The 16,639-nt window shown below is 42.1% G+C and overlaps 1 protein-coding gene across 3 annotated transcripts in view; it reads left to right on the top strand.

Moving 5' to 3' along the window:
* PLEKHM3 (pleckstrin homology domain containing M3) overlaps positions 1-16,639 on the top strand; it is a 190,039-nt gene that overhangs the window by 43,508 nt on the left and 129,892 nt on the right. For all 3 annotated transcript variants that reach the window (XM_059928564.1, XM_059928565.1, XM_059928566.1), the window contains exon 3: positions 1,187-2,122. In XM_059928564.1, coding sequence (XP_059784547.1) covers positions 1,187-2,122 — 936 coding nt within the window. The remainder of the gene's footprint in view (positions 1-1,186; positions 2,123-16,639) is intronic.

Below are 16,639 nucleotides of genomic sequence, written 5' to 3'. Positions count from 1 at the left end.
GGAGAGCTCCCTCATTTTCATGCCTGATGAAAGTATCAGGACATCTCCCAAGTGACAGTCCCCTTTTATTAAAGTATGAAATTTGTATCTGTTGCAGCTAATCATTGATTAAAGATGGCATGACCAGATGAACTTGTGAAACACAGGGGAAGAGAAGGGAAGGGAATTATACCTATTATATGCTGGACATTATAGTAGAAGCTTTATTTCTATTCTAATTCAACAAGTACTTACTAAGTACCTACTGTGTACCAGGCATTACACTATGTGCTGTGATACAAGGATGACAGGACAGGCCTTGCCCCTGTCCTCAGTGGAGCTTACAGACCAGTAGCGAAGACACACTTCTTTAAAAATTGTAAATTATTTTTATAATTTAAAAATTATAAACTGTATTATAATACAGCCTGATGAGAGCCCATTAGAGAGGAATAATATAGTAAGGATCCCTGATACTGACCCGGGGATGTGTCTGTGCAGGCGAGGGAGTGGGGTTGGGAGAGTCAGGACAAACTCCCTTTCTGGAAGAGAGGATGGCTGAGTGAAGGGTAAGTGTGTCCCAGCTGGTGGAAGTGGTGGGAAAGGGGCATTGCAAGCCGAGGGAACAGCGTAAGCCGGCTCAGAGGTGAGAGGAACTGCTATCCAAGCAGAGATCTAAGAAGTGAGTAGTCGAGGCACGGCTGGAGAACTGGTTATGAGCCAGAAGGCTCATGGCCTGGCCTTGAAGACTGATGGGGGCATCTGAGAAACAGGAGTTTGTGAGAAGTGCAGTGCACTTCATGCTCTGGTCTTTCCATTGGCCCTTCCTGGCTTTACCTACCTAAAGAAAGATGAGTATTAGCAGGGAGTTAGGTCAGGTGGCAGGAGGAACATTCTGTCTCTCGTATTTGGTACTCTGTAGAACGTTATCTAAAAAACAAGAAATCCTGGCAAAGCGCAGTTGTTTCATGGGCCCACATGGCATGGTCCCAGTCATTCGGTGTTTCTGTTTTCCGAACAGACTTCTGCATGTCACGTTGACCATGAACCCCCAACACCCCCCCTCCCCAGTACTTACTCTTGAGCCAGAAGCATGTCAACCCCTGATCTGTTTGGTTTCTGGCACCCACCTTTTCATCTCATTCAGTTCATTCAAATTAATGGATTAATATGTTGCTTCTTTTTATTTTTTTTCCTTTCTTTCTAGAACACAAGCAGGCATTCCCAAACATTCTGAAAAAGGGTTACCTGGAGATTCGGAAGGACCATGACAGTTACTGGCAAAGCTGTTATGCAGAACTGTCCCCCTACAGCTTATACTTCTACAGCCTCGACAGCAGTGGGAATCAAAACCTCTACGCCACGTACCAGCTGTCACACTTCCAGAGCATATCTGTTCTGGGCAACCTCGAGGCCAGGCTGGTGGATACTGTTCTGTATGACAACACTCAGCTGCAGCTGAAGGCAGAGTCGCCATGGGAGGCTTTGGACTGGGGGCAGAAGCTTTGGGAAGGTGTGCACGCCGCCGCGCCTGCTTACGGGGGACGGCCAGGGGAGCTGGCTGACTCACCGGGGCTCGGTCATCATGTCGACTGTGCACAGAATCGTTGCTTGCAGAAGAAGTCCAGCGAGCTGCTCGTGCCATCCCCTGTCTTGGATAGCCCCAAAGAGTACCAAAACATCCTCAAATCGGGGACGCTGTACAGGCTGACCATCCAAAACAACTGGAAGGCATTTACGTTTGTCCTGAGCAGGGCCTACCTGATGGCTTTTCAGCCCAGCAAGCTGGACGAGGATCCCCTGCTGAGCTACAATGTGGATGTGTGTCTGGCCGTCCAGATGGACACCCTGGATGACTGTGACTCTTGCTTTCAAGTCATTTTCCCCCAAGATGTCCTCCGCCTCCGTGCTGAGACCCGGCAGAGGGCCCAGGAGTGGATGGAGGCTCTGAAAACAGCTGCCAATGCGGCAAGGAGTTCAGAACAAAACCTGCAGGTCACGCTGAGGACCAAAGCCAAGGATCAGATGGGTGGGCATGAACTCAGGAAGAACAAACGCCAGTCTGTGACCACCAGCTTCCTCAGCATCCTGACGACTTTGTCTTTGGAACGAGGACTCACTGCTCAGAGTTTCAAATGTGCAGGTATGAAACAAATTTTCAGCCTAAAGCTCATTAAAGAACAATCCTGAATCCCACAATTGGAATTCCCTTCAAAAATCCCTACAAGAGACCAGTCCTAGCTAGCTACCTCTTGTTTAAAAGGCATCTCTCCTTTAAGGAGTTTGCTATATTAAACCATCTGTCCGTCTTCATGCCATGCTGGTGAAGTAAGTAGAAGCAGCTCTGATCTACCCACTGAATCAGAATGACTTGGCTGAAGCATACCAGGCTAGAATTTAGGCTTCCTGAGTCTGCTGTGATGACATTTCCTCTGCCTTCTTAAATAAAGGTCACTGGGAACGTGGATGTCACAGATTGTCTCCTAAGAGACATTCAAGCCCAAAGCTGACTACTAGCACTCCTTAGGCGAGGAAAATGTCTGTAGTCAGTAACTGTCCTTGATCATGACCTTGTCAAACCCTGTTAAGGTAGAATCCAGAAAGTCAGCCTTGACAGAAAACCTGGAGGTGTCTCAGAGCAGGGCTAAGATGATTCAGCAGATGACCTCTGAGTCACGATGGGCCGGTGCCTCATCCTGGGGAAGCCTGAGGCTACTGGAACTGCTGTGGAGGGTGAGACACAAGGTGGAGGCCAAGGCAGTCATCTGTTAGTTCTTAAAACCCTGTTACTGCTTCTCTCCCCTACTCACCATTCCTCTCACCTTCCCCCAGACAGTAAACCAGAAAGAAGACAACCCGCACTAAACCAAGTCTATATATCTCCTGTAAATGAAATCAAGTTATTTCAGTAAACCCCACAGTTTGTCACAAGAAATTTACCATGAAGGTAGCTTTAATTGGAAGCCTGATTTGGAAAATTTCAATTCAAGTGTATCAGATTTAAGTATGTTGTTTAGAAATGAACAGGAAACGCGCCACCAGTCAAGACCAAATTTTCAATTTCGTGCTTGTTCCTGCATTGAAAAGCCAAATAGTGGTGGCACAGTGAAACTTTGAATTTAAGTTAGTTATGATGATCGTCTTTACTAGTGAAAAATAATTTACCCAAAGGGGAGATTAAGTAAATCATCCCTGCCTTGTCTGGAGGGCCTCGGTAACTGGGAAGCAGACACTTGCAGGGTGGGATGGGAGAGACCGGCAACCCCGAGCCGATAAAGAAGCCGTACTAGTGAGGGCCGTATGTGTGCAGGCATGAGTGACCTTGTGTTAAGTCAGCCAGCTACTTTTGGAAAATGCTTTTGAACTAAGGAGATGCTGGCTTTAGCACAGTTTTTAGAAATTATTGACATTTCAGTGTCTTATTATACTAGTGCATATATTATATTTCAAAGTTCAGCCATTCAACAATCATTTATGAGTGCTTACTCTGTGGACACGCTGGAATTATGGTACACTCCTGTGGCTTCAGACTGCTGAGAGCGGCAACAAATCTGCTTTCTTATTGGAATCAGGGAGAACAGCTCAGCTTAATTTTCAAGGTAGAGACCAGAGTATGAATCGGGAAACTTCCTAGTAAAAGAGGCAAGAAAAGCCTCAGGTGTTAGAAAAGATGGTCCCTTTGTGGGCTCCTACTTCACCTTCCTCTCCTAAGTTTGCTTCCTGATGGAGTGTGCCCTGCCCACATTCTGTACCACCTGAGTAGCATTTCTAACACTCAGAGGAAGGAGAGATGCAGGTAGAGGGTACCATTCAACAGGTCCACCACATCTAGCAGTAGAAATGAAAACAGGAAAAAGGCATAGGAAGATGAGTAGGAGAGACAGGGAGAAGGAAGCTAAGTGGAAAAGAGTAGGAAAAGGATCACATAATGGGCTGGGATAGAACTTGGGGCAGCTGCTTTAGGGTCCATGTTTTAGAATGCTGCCCTTTGCTGTGTGAATCAGGTGCTCACTGAATAGCTGGCTGGAGAAGAGGTTGGGGATGGGTGGTAATGGGGAACCCAGGAGACAGGGGTAATGTAGCCTAAAACTCCTTTGCTGCGCGGCTTTTACCTTCATGCTTTGGTTTGGAGTTCTAATGGGGCACAGGTAGGTTTCTCGTTCGGCATGGGGAGAAGTCAGTCCTAATTTGTACAGTGTGGCTGATTCTCAAGTAGAAACTTTTAATTTCACTTCAGTGCCCCCTCTTCCATCAGAAACTGCTACGCTCCGTTGCTTTATGGTACACGTGGGTTATGGGTAAGCGCGCCAGGAATACCGGTTTCCTACCTCAGGTAGGAATACTTCATCTCCTGTAGGGGGCAGAGTCTCAAAAGAAAAATATCAAAACTTGGTAAGCAAACCTCTGAATGTTTTCTAAATTATCTGGGAGGCTGTTTATTATATCAAAGATTATTATAGCAGATGGAACTTTAAAAATTGATTTATGTTTCTCACAAACACAGGTAATCTAAACCAGCTGTTTATTCATTTAGTACTTGTATCCCCTAACTTTTCATCCTCATAAAAACACACATTCAGTGAAAAATCTGATTGTATAGCATGTTTACCTCCCAAACTGTCAAAAAGTCCAGTAAATCGTTTTTAGTTGAATCTTGGCTTTATCATTTTAGGGAGAAGCTAATTCACAGCATTTCATGGTTTAAGTGAGCCTCTTTAGACTACAAGTATTTATGTCCACTTAGTCCCTCCCCCTTTAAATATTTTTGATGAATAAACTTTAAAAGTGGAAGATTGCACTGAGCAGCTCTTTATCATGATGTCATTCAGTTGCTATTTGGGGGAGCCACAAATGTTGGCTTTTAAATCTACAAAATAGTGCAGTTGGCCTCACTTCACTAAATTCTTTCTGTAGGTGAAGAATTTTCTATATCCTTTTCTGAAACTTAAAGAGCCCTTGCAGAGAAAATGGACTCTGACCATCCCCAAATGCCTGAGGTTACGGTTTTAAAAATACATGCTTGTGCATAACTGTGTATTTCTTAACACGTGCTTGAACTTTTTATAGTTGTATTTGATTATGTGTGGTTTGTTCCATGGCTTCCTCTCCAGATCCATGGCTGCCCTGTATTAGGAAACCCAGCTACAGTGGTCTTCTGGCTGTTATGGAACGTACCTTGGTCATTCATGCCTCCAGGGCCTTTATATTTGCTGCTCCTTATTCCTGAGAACATGCCTTTGAAAATTAAGTTCTTCCATTCATTCTACCGTTTATTGTGGGCCGAGTTTCTGACCACATGCCCCAAACTCAGGTGCACCTGGACGAGTCAGTGCTGCGAGAAAGCAAACGTGGTCCCTGTCCCTGCCTTCATGGAACTTGCAGTCCCCTGGGGAAAACAGACATTAATCAGATACTCACATCACCAATGCCAAATGGCAACTGTGAGCAGGGCTGCGGAAGTTAGGCCCACAGGTCAGATTAGAGAGCTGTCAGAGGTAGTGCCATGTGGAACTCTGTGAAATTGCAGACAGTCATTTTTGACCTACAAAAAAAAGGGCAGTTTGATAAGGTTGAACTTCATGTTTGACCCTGAAGTCCCAGAACGTTCCTGAGCAGAGGAGCATGTGAGGAAAGTGGTGTTTAAGAACAATTAATTTGCTGGTGCTTTAGTACAGCTTTACAGAAACACATCGGTAGCAGAAAATGAGGAATGCTTCTTTAATGAAGTCACTGGTTGGGATTCAAAATTATGTTTAGCAATGGGGCATCTGTAGCGTTAAAATATTAATGCTAAAACAAATGACTGTGCAGCTTATTAAAATATTTATGGGGTATGTACTTGTAAGTGGTTCTAAATGAGGTTGTTCACAGAATGCTGTATAAATTCAATTATAAGGCAGTAGCCCGGTTTTCTTCTGGAATTAGACATGTGTACATATCTATTTCCCCTCAATAGATGCATGGTTTTCTTGGCACTAATACATACAGATTTTTTCCTCTAATTTCCCAACAAAAGGAAACCTAGCAATTGAGTATTATGATAAAAGGGCCCAGGACCTTTTTTATAGATGCTGCAAGACATGCAAAGCTCCGGTCTTGAAGTGTCTTACTGCTTTGTAATCTGAAGGTGAAATCGGACAGCCCACTGTGGGGCAGTGTTCCTGATTCTGAACTGAAATTGAAATGTTAACGGAAGAGACAGCAAGAAAACAGTGAGCTGAGGGGATCCCCTCCACCATTTCACACTGTCAGTTTTTATGGTTTTACTCCTTTGGCTGCTGTTTAACCTCTTGGGACTGCTGTTGGTAATTACATCTCTCTGGCATTCAGAGCATTTTGCTTTCCTTTTTTTACCCCCAGCCCTTGGGAGGGGTAAGCCCGAGGTGGGGGGGGGGGGAGTTTTGCTGTGAATTCTTCAGCCATTTAGTGCAAATTCCTGTAATTACCGGCATTGTGTCCTCTTTGAATGGCACATAATACAGCAGAAGCCATTCCTAATTGAGACCTTACAGGAGGTACAAATCCTCTCTTTGTTCAGCCTGACAAATTAGTGCCAGAAAGTGGCAGGGTCCGAGTGGGAATCAAAGGCAAGAAACACAAAGATGGAACTTAAGGCTACAGTAATAACCCTCTCTTGTCCTGAAGGGAGAAAAGGAATGACCAATGAAAAATGAAGTTTTTTTTGTTATAAATTCCCTTGACATGACAGCACCTTGGGGCTGCTCTATTTATTTAGCAAAAGTGATTAAATAGTAATACAACAGGACTGCCCATTGTTTCCACGGGTGCCCCCCACCTCACAGACCCCTGCTGCCTCGGCTAATTGATTGACAATGAACCTCTGATAAAGAAGTATGTTGTTAGGACCTGAGGTGGGGGGAGCCTTTTTTCCCCCTCTTTGTGTGTCTGAGTGAGTGAGTGTGAGTGTGTGTGTGTGTCTGAGTGTGAGTGTGTGTGTGTGTCTGAGTGTGAGTGTGTGTGAGATTTCCTTTTTGCTTGCATTGCACTCCAGTTTTTCTTTGCCCCGCCCCTTCTCTCCCCTTCTTCTCTCCCCTTGCTTCCCGCCACCCCTGCACCCCAAGCTTCTCAGCAGTTGCTCCCAGCCGACATTCACAAGCAGGTAGTGAGGAATGAGGATCGTAGTGCAGGCTTTTGACAAATTTATCTTTGGAGCAAATTTCCTCCTCTCTCCCTGGTCCATTGAAGGCAGAACAGCAGTGTGAGAAGAGAGAAGAGGGGAAGGGGGCTGATTATTGGTGCTTTAAGGTCAGAAAAGTGTTCTTGTTTTTGTTTTTTTAGTTTCTCATTTGTGGGAACGGATGTCTGAAGCTAGTCTTTCAACTAAGAAGCTGTGCACTAATAACATTTACATGTGTGTGTGTTTTGGAGGTGTTGTGGAATAAGAAATAAAAATTTGAATTATCTAATCTCCCCTCAGTTCCTGAGAAGCCAAGATGGATTATTTTAAGATAGAACCTGGCTGCTTGTGGTGTAACTCAGCACCCCAAGATTGCTGTAAATTGTGGGAAGATGACCAAAGGCCTCTAGGCAGATAATTAATAGCCCCTGGTTATATATGCCCAACTAGCTAAGCTGAAGCTAAATCCCTAATTTAACTCTGTTACAGCTGCAAAAACAAATCATTTCAAGCCCCTATGAAAGCAAAATATATTAAACAAACAGTATCGACCTTGTTAATACCACATGGCATTTCATGTGATAAATGAGGGCGTCTTTCTGGCAAAGGCCTGTTTTATGACATCGTTTAGACATAAAGGATACCTTTACCCTGGTAATATAAGCATCCCTGATAGAAAGTATGGAGTGGTTAATTATTCATTAAATAGCTGCCAGTCTGGAAGTAAGCAATATTTCTGAGTTGGGCATAGTTAGTTACTTATTGGCCTCAGAGTAAACCATGCAGAATGGCAATTCTTAAGAAAAAGAGAAATTGAATTTGGGAACTAATTATGCATGTGAGTCTAGCTAGGTAAAGAAAGGTCTGTAGGTTTTCAAGTGCCAAGAAGGAAAGTTATACAACTTATAACTCATGCTCCTGAAAAAGCAAATTCTAGCATAGCCAAAAATCTGTTTTGATTCCCGTGTGAAAAATTAGGGTATCCTCTAGTAGATTTCCTTAGATCTCCTAAGGAAATGAGAGACAGAAATAAAAAGACATTGACTTTCCATGATATCTTCAATTCCTATCTTTACGACTATTTTCAAATTTGCCTCCCACTTATTAGGGACAGTAATACAGTGAAGATTTATTTGACTTAAGGAATAGGCAGGTAGCCAATTGGAGGAGAAAAAAACAATTAAGGAAGACTCAGCTATGCCCCTCAAAACATATAAATAGCTTGGATAAATGCGAATTGTTTAGTCCATTGTTGCCTTCTCACTTTGTATTGTCTAAGTTATTTTGTTTTTGAGTGTATTTGATTGTTATCTCGCAGAGAAGTAATCTCTAGTTAGTTAGTTTTTTGTGCATGCTGGAGGGCTAAGTTTTATTTCCCCAACCTTGAATATGACCATGGAGGGGTTGCTGACAGTAAAATCCTTAAGTGGAGTTTTAGTGGAGGGTTTATTTCAACAAGCATTTATTAAACCCTTCATGTACACCACACACATGGTCTACCAGGCACCTCAGGATATCTAAGTGGGAGTGAGGTGCAGGCTGTGCTCGTCAAAGACATCTAGAATAACTACCCCCAAAAAAGGGTATGGGGGGTACTGAGAGACAAAGGGGTCAAGCATCATGGCCACTGGTTTGGAGACCCATACATCCATGTCTGAGTTCATGTCAGAGAATCCCTGTTGTAGAGAACTTGAAAGCTCAAGTGCTTTGAGGGTGTCTCTCCTCACTTCCGCATTTTAAACTTAATCCTCCTACTTCCTGCAGAATTAATCTCAGGGGAACATCGCCTCAGCTTTTAATACCATCTGTCAAAGATAAAACTTGAATTTCTGTTATGTGCTCATTAGGTAGTAGGTGCGATGGGAGATATAAGACAAGCATAGGTGTGGCCTGGACCCCCAGGACTTTATAGTCTGGTTGAAAATGCACAAAGGAAAAATGAGGGATTACTAGGCAGTTAAGTCAGATCCATGCTTAGTGTTCAGAAAAGCATTTGGCAAAACCCTCAAGACAGAGAAACTTGGGTTATCAGAGATTTTAGTTACGTCATTTTGTGAATGGTGAATGATTGGCAGCTTTACCCAAGGATTATTGACTAATGGATTCCTTTCAGCCTAGAATGTTGTCAGTAAAGGTCATGATAACAATGAGAAGCAGCGTACTTTAGTAATTAGAGCGAGGACTCTGGAATCAGACTGGCTAAGTTTCTAGATCTGCTACTCACTAACTCTGTGACTCTGGGTAAGTTACTTAACCTCTCTGTACCTCCATTTAAAAATCTCAGATGTGAGAAAATAATCACATCTACCCCAGAAGTTTGTAGTAAGAATGAAATGGGTTAAAAGGGCTTGGAACAGGGCCTGGCACATGGTAAGTGCTATATAAGGATTAGCTATTTTTATTATTTGCCCACATAAGATAATAATTACCTGGATAAAGATATCATAGGCATACTTAACAAATTTGCAGCTATCTCAAAACTAGGTTGGACAGCTAGTATGTTGAATGAGAGAATCGAGATTCTGAAACAAGCTAGAGGAATGGACCAAACAAGGTGAAATTTAGTAGGGATTAATAGATAGGACTATACTTATATTCAGAAAGTTAAAGGCAAATATAGAAGGTAGGTTCTCCTGGTCTCATGCTCATGTGGGCATGCAGATGAAGCCGTGGGGAAGCCAGCATTTGTGCTGTTGTGGCTACACCAAATGCGTTCACAAAGCAGGTCCAGAAAGAAGAGAACACGTCCTCACTGTGGCCAGACCACACCTGGAGATTTCAGTTATGGATGCTGCTCTGGAAGAACGAACAACCACATCTATTGACACCTGAGAGGATAGTGACAGGACTAAAAACCATGCCACACAAATGTCACCTGGAATAGGGAGGACACAAGTCATCTCCACATTATTTGAAGGCTGCCATTTAGAAGAGAAAATAGGCTTACTTTGGGTAATTCCACTGGATCAAAGTAACAGAAATGCCCAGAGTAGAATGGATTTTCCCTTATTGAAGAGGGTTTGATAGCCATGGGTGAAAATGAGTAGAGTGACAAGAGCCCTGGCCAATGAGACCAGAAGAACCTCAAGGCCAGTCACCTAACTTGTCTGAGCTACGTGTTCTCCTCTGCAGGATGAAGAAATTTATTAATTCCGCCCTTCTGCAAATATTTATTGAAGTTCTACTATGTTCTAAGCACTATGCTTGATGTTTAGTGAACAAGATAATCTCACTATGTGTCCTCACAGAACTTGAAAATTGGAAGCCAATTAAATAAGTAACTATAGCACATGAAGGTCTTTGAGTTTCCTTCCAACACTTCCATCTGTCTGGGATATTTTAGAGGGGATGGTTTTGCTCTGTATGGTCCCTTTTTTATTTCTCATTCTGTGATTCTTTGAATGTCTATAGAAGATTAGGGGAAATTAGATTAATGTGGTCCTCCATTTAAATCTCATTTAATAAGTAATACCTTTTTCCTGTGGGTAAGACAATTTAAAACATTAGAAATATCACTTGACTAAGAGGACAGGAGATGAGAATTTTTTTTTTTATTGACTCTGATGTTTGGCATTGGATAAATTACTTTTTTGCAGTCTAAGTTTCTAGGTCCAGGAAATTCATTTTAAATAAAAATAAATGTATATGAAGAATGTGAATACACACTGAAATAGTACCATGACTACGGAAGAAGAAAAATGTTATATAATTTGGGTTTTGAACTATTTCACATCCTAAAATTCAGAGAGATTTGATCACTTTATATAAGTAGGCCGTTTGATTTTATAGGATATAAATTTGCTTTTTTGATTTATTCCTGGTATTCTCATCATAGAAGTCACATGTTGGTCTTTGATATGTTTCAGAAGAATAAAATCATTTTGAATTTCAGAAGATAGGGATCTTTTGATAGACCTTCCTGAACTTCATAGGCCATAGCTGTGCTATCTTTTTTTTTTTTTTTTTTTTTTTTTAAAGCTGTTCATTTCTCCTAGTCTTTGTTGCTATACTTTGGTCTGGAAAGTTCTTGTCCCTTTTTGTAGCTTCCTTTATGGTTAACATTGTTCTCATCATGTGTTCATTTCCGGCTAAACTTCTAAAGTAAGTGTTAATATACTATTGGACTCTATGTTGAGTTAAAAGTTTCTATTTACTGACCTTTCATTAGGAGGGAAATTGGTCTTGGTGTGGTTTTAGGACAGACTGGGGTAGGTTCTCTTAATTTCTAGCTAAGTTCCTTGAAAAACTAAGCTTTTCATGAAGTCCTAAGAGTAAGAACTACTGGAGAGGTTTTCTAAAATCCATTATACTGCCTAAAAGTAGAAACATACTTAAGTGAAAAACTTGCCATTTTAAAAATACATCCCTAGATAAGGAAATCTGGTAATATCCTAATACCAACTTATTTCTTGCGTTAATATTTTCATCTAGTCATTCATTCATTCATTCAACAGACATGGACCACATACAGTCCCAGAAATTGAGGCATGGAGATAAACTAAAGTTCATTTTAGCAGAAGAAAATATGACTGTAGACAAGATTTTATACCTTGAAATACGCTAATATAGAAAATGTTTTAATTAAATTATATTAATAAAAAACAACATGAAACTCCTTTACATGTTTCAGATGAAAAGTGGAGCAGGCCTGCAAAGCATTGTGCCCTGAGATCAGGGGTGACAGCCAGTGTTTGGGTACACTTTTGTACTGTGCTTTGTTGAAGACTTGTAGGTGTGAAAAATCCTTTATACCCTTAAAGACTTATTTCCAAGCCTTCCTTGACCACTCTTCCCAAACCCCACTCTAATTCCCCAGGTAAAATTGAGCATTCCTCCTGCTTGACTACACCCACCTCCACTGTCTTGGACCCATGGGCCTATGACTTGTGTCTCACTTTTTTGAGGGCAGGACCCCAGCACCTCTCAGACTGTGGTTGGAGCACCATGTGCATCGTGAATCATGAGCTTGATGTGGGGAGCCTTGGTTGGACCCTTTCCTAGACCTGTTGAAGTCAGGATCTCTAGGATCAGGCCTAGAGATTTCACAAACTTTCCAGTTGATTTGCACACATACACAGTTTGAGAAACCACCAGCCTAGCCCATAGAATGTTCTTAGTGAATGGATCAAGTCATATTTCAGTTTTCTCTAGGTTATATAAACTCATTTCCTTTAACTGTTTCTTCTACATATATTGAACATTTTAACCATTTAGTATCAACCTGCTGATAAGCCCTAGGGTTCCATAGCCTCATTATATTCTGGAAACTACAATGATGTTCTCTTAGGGTTCTACCCAGTGGTGAATACAAATGAAGGAAGTGATTAGCTCAAGTCCTTGACCCACATTTTGGCTTCTTTTTTTAAGACATCCTAATGATATGTTTTTATTTTATACTTGATAAGCATATTTAGTATTTGAATTTTGAAAATAGCTTTTACCTCCCTCACCTTCTTTGCTCCCAGCCTGGTCATCATTCACATAGATGACTACAGTGGCCTCCTAACCAGGCTTCCTGCTTCCATTCTAACCTTTTCTAAATTTTGTCTTAACTACAGTGAGTATGACCTTATTAAAATTCAGATTGACCCTGGTAGACCTTTCTTTACCATTTTTCAGTGGCTTCCCGCTTCTTTTGACATGAAGACCAGCATTTTTACAATGAACCCCCCACCCCCCATGATTTGGCCTCTGCCCACCTCCTAACCTTCAACTCTTGCCCTCTTATCACTCTCTCCCACACTGAGTTCCAGCCACACTGACTTCACTCTGTTCCTCAAATGTACCACTTCCTTCCCACTTGCCTCAGAGCCTCTCCATGTGCAGTTGCCTCTCCCTGGAATCTTGCCACCCTCACCACTACCCCCAATGCATTCTTCAGGTCACTACTTAAATATTCCTTTCTCAAGAACACCCTCTCCAACCAACCCTTCAGACTAACTTAGGACCTTTTTAGTTCCCTCTGCTATCATGCTGATCTAATACCTCCAGAAGAGTTTCAGAAAGCAAAACTTGAATTTTCTGGGCATCAGCAACTATTTGCATAGCATTTACATTCTATTAGAGATTGTAAGTAATCTAGAGATGATTTAAAGTATATGGGAGGCAGCGTGTAGGTTATATGCAAATACTACACCCTTTTATATAAGGGACTTGAACATTTGTGGATTTTGTTATCCACAGGGGGATCCTGGAAGCAACACCTCATGGATACTAAGGAATGACTGTATTATTACAGCTTTGTTAGAAAGGATACAAATAAGGAACAGCCAAATGAAGAGACTCGGAGGGCAAGGTCTGGGAGGGCTCCAAACACAGAACTTCCGTGCCCTCTCCCCGTGGAATCAGGGTTCATCTACCCCTCAGCACACCAATGTGTTCATCAACCAGGATGTTCCACAGAGCTTCAGTGTCCAGAGTTTTTATTGGGGTTTCATTATATAGGCACGATTGATTGAATCATTGACTTTGGAATTGAACTCAATCTCCAGCTCCCATTCCCTCCCCCAGAGGTCAGGCAGGCTCATAGTCCCAAGTCTCTAATCCTGTGGTTGATCATTCTGGTGACCACCCCCCATCCTGAAGCTATTTCATGGTCCACCAGGACTTACTTCATTAGCATTAACTCAACTGTGATCCAAGGGTCTCGTGAATAATAAAGATACCTGTGTCACTGAGGAAATTCCAAGGGTTTTAGAAGCTCCCTGCCAGGAACTAGGAAGAAAGACCAGATAATTTTTTATGATACAACAGCTCAGGATATTGAGTGGGCCATTTCCACAGCAAAAATAGAACTTGGATGAAAAGAGGATGTGACATTGTGGTTGCCCCTCAGAGAGTGAGGAAGGTATGGCCTACTGACCCTGTTCCCTCATTTCTGGTGAGCTACTAGTGGGTGCCTTCCAGCACTGACTGCATCTGCCAGGGGAGGGGAGATTTCTGGTGGTATCTTCCTGGATCTCTCTGGAACTGATCAGCTTCAGAAGCAGATAAGAAACTGGCTGGCCTTGGGCTGCCCAGCCTGGCTACAGCCCTCCCAGAGCCCCAGCTCAGGGTGGTGGGGTGATGGACATGTCCAGTGACTTTGTGATTCCTGCTCTCTCACCCAGGTACCACTCTCATATCTTGGTTTAAAGTAGAGTGTTTCCTTTTTAAATGGCTATAAATAAAAATGATCAACAAAATTAATTTTATGTATTACCTTTAACTGAAAATAATCTAGTTTATGCTATACACAACTTCTAGACATGGGAGCTAGGGTTCCAAAACCAAAGACATGTAGGCTTGTATCAGTTTCCAAAGAGTAAAAAATCACATTCTTTTTTAAATCCAGCTTTATTGAGATATAATTCACAGGTAACATTGTGTAATGTTAAGGTGTACAATGTGATGATCTGATATATGTGTATATTGTGAAATGATTGCCACAAAAAGGTTAGTTAACCTATCCATCACCTCACAGTTACTTTTTTCTTTCTTTTTTTTTTTTTTGGTAGTGTAGTGAGAACTTTTAACATCTACTCTTTTAGCAACTTTCAAGTATACAGTACAGTATTATCAACTATAGTCATCATCATTCTAACCAGGTCTGTCCTGGTATACCAAAGGTTGTGTCTTGTCCATATTTTTTTCAGTAATGTAAATAAATCATGTGGGGCTGAACCAAAAGCTTTGCTAAAAGTCACTTTCCCCCTTAAATCACCAGGCCCATACCTCTGACACAGAGGATAGACTTAGTTTGAAAGCCTTGGTCTCTTTCTTCCTTTACCAATAAAGATGTTCTTCTCAACCCCCAGAGTTTTAGAGACCAGACAAAATAATAGACACATGATTTGGTGGCTGGGAAGCATCCAGACTCAGTAGGATAAGTAATAAATTAGGAGCACAAGAGCCTGGTCTTCTGTTTACAGCCCTGCTACTGATTTATTTTACAGCCTCAAGCTAGCCTTTTCACAGCCTTGCAGGTCAGCATCTTTGACACTACAACTTGAGGGACGATGAAACTGTCTTGACTATGTACAATTCAAATGTTACAAAATGTCAGTTGCACCCAAAGTGCCAAATATTATATATCACTGCATTTTACCCCCCAGAAAACATGTGGGGGGGGGGGAGGTTCTCTCTTGGATGAAGAGAGGTCTTGTTGTGACCTAAAAATGGATGGGAAACCTTTAGGAAAATGATATTTCTCATCTCCTGTTAGGATGAAGAATTTTAACTGAGTAAAAGGTGTCCAATAATGTGGGGGATTTCCTGGCTACCCCTTGAGCCCAGCTGTCCTGTATGACCCTCTTCTTAATGATCTTCACCCACCAACAGGCATGCTCTGGTTTCCTGATTACCTCCCTCTTTCCTGCCCACTCCCATCATTGGATCCTGCCTGTCTGAGCCGTCATCCGTATAGAGGCTTTACAGGGTTAATAAATCATGCTTCTTCATTCTGCTTCTAGGGGTCAGGAGGATGGGGATCAAGATATCGCATGCATCGCTCATAGATCACATGTAATATTATATAATGGACCCTTAAATTAGATAGACTTATTCATGTGGTCACAACTGGAGTCCCTAAGGCCATGTCCTCTTGCCATAGCAGACAGAAAAACTGCTCCCTGCAGGCCAGCTGACGTGCCAAGGTCCTTCTTCTAAACTCCCTGGTCAGATACCTCATTTTTTTATCTGTGAGGAGCGCTGGATAAGCAATGGGGAAAGAAGCTGGGAATATTACTCTAGGAAGTTCCGCTCAAATGGCACATGAAGACCAGGGAACAGACGTTTCCTACTTGAAGGTGTTGTGTGCTTTTTTTTTTTTTTTCCAGTGTCCATAAATAAAAGTTTTATTGGCACACAGCCGCACTCATTCATTTATGTACTGTCTGTGGTTGCTTCTGAGTTGTAGGTGTTTCTTTGTGTCTTGCCTACCAGCTCTAAATATCCTGACACAAGCAACCTGTCTTCTTCAAGTATGAAACATATGGTTAAAAGATCAGCCTTGGTGGCGGTTGCAAACCTGTGTTTTTAGAGAGACAGGAAAAGTTGGAAAGCAGGCCAAAGAAGGCATAAGGGGAAGAGTAGGTAAAGAAAGTAGACCAAGGCAGTGCCTAAATCTTCTAGAACATAAAGGATTTGTTGTGGGGTGAAAATGCCGGAATTCAGCGCGGACTTAAAGGAAGCTGATGAAAGTGATTTTTTTTTTTTACTTTGAGGCCGTTCCTAGTACTATTCGGATCCACTCTCCTGACTTTAATTTTATCAAATTGTTGTCATTACTAAAATAGCTCAAGTAGAAATTACTCTAAGAGATGCTGTCAGGGTTTCTTCGGAGGTTTCAGCAAAGAAGAGGAAAGGTTGTGTTTTAAAGATACTGTAAAGTTCAAAGAGATGAGACTCTCACAAAATAAGGAGAGACAAACAAGCATTGAGAATGGAGAGTAACGTGGAAGAGAAGTCAGAGGGGACCCTGGTGAGACAGTGTGTGTGACAGAAGCTACAGGCCAGACGAGGCTGATGTACGTGGAGCTGTCT

The sequence above is a fragment of the Balaenoptera ricei genome, chromosome 7, assembly GCF_028023285.1.
Source record: "Balaenoptera ricei isolate mBalRic1 chromosome 7, mBalRic1.hap2, whole genome shotgun sequence".
NCBI classification, from domain to species: Eukaryota; Metazoa; Chordata; class Mammalia; order Artiodactyla; family Balaenopteridae; genus Balaenoptera; species Balaenoptera ricei.
The sequence above is the reverse complement of the archived record's forward strand: the minus strand, read 5'-3'. Positions and strand labels throughout refer to the sequence as shown.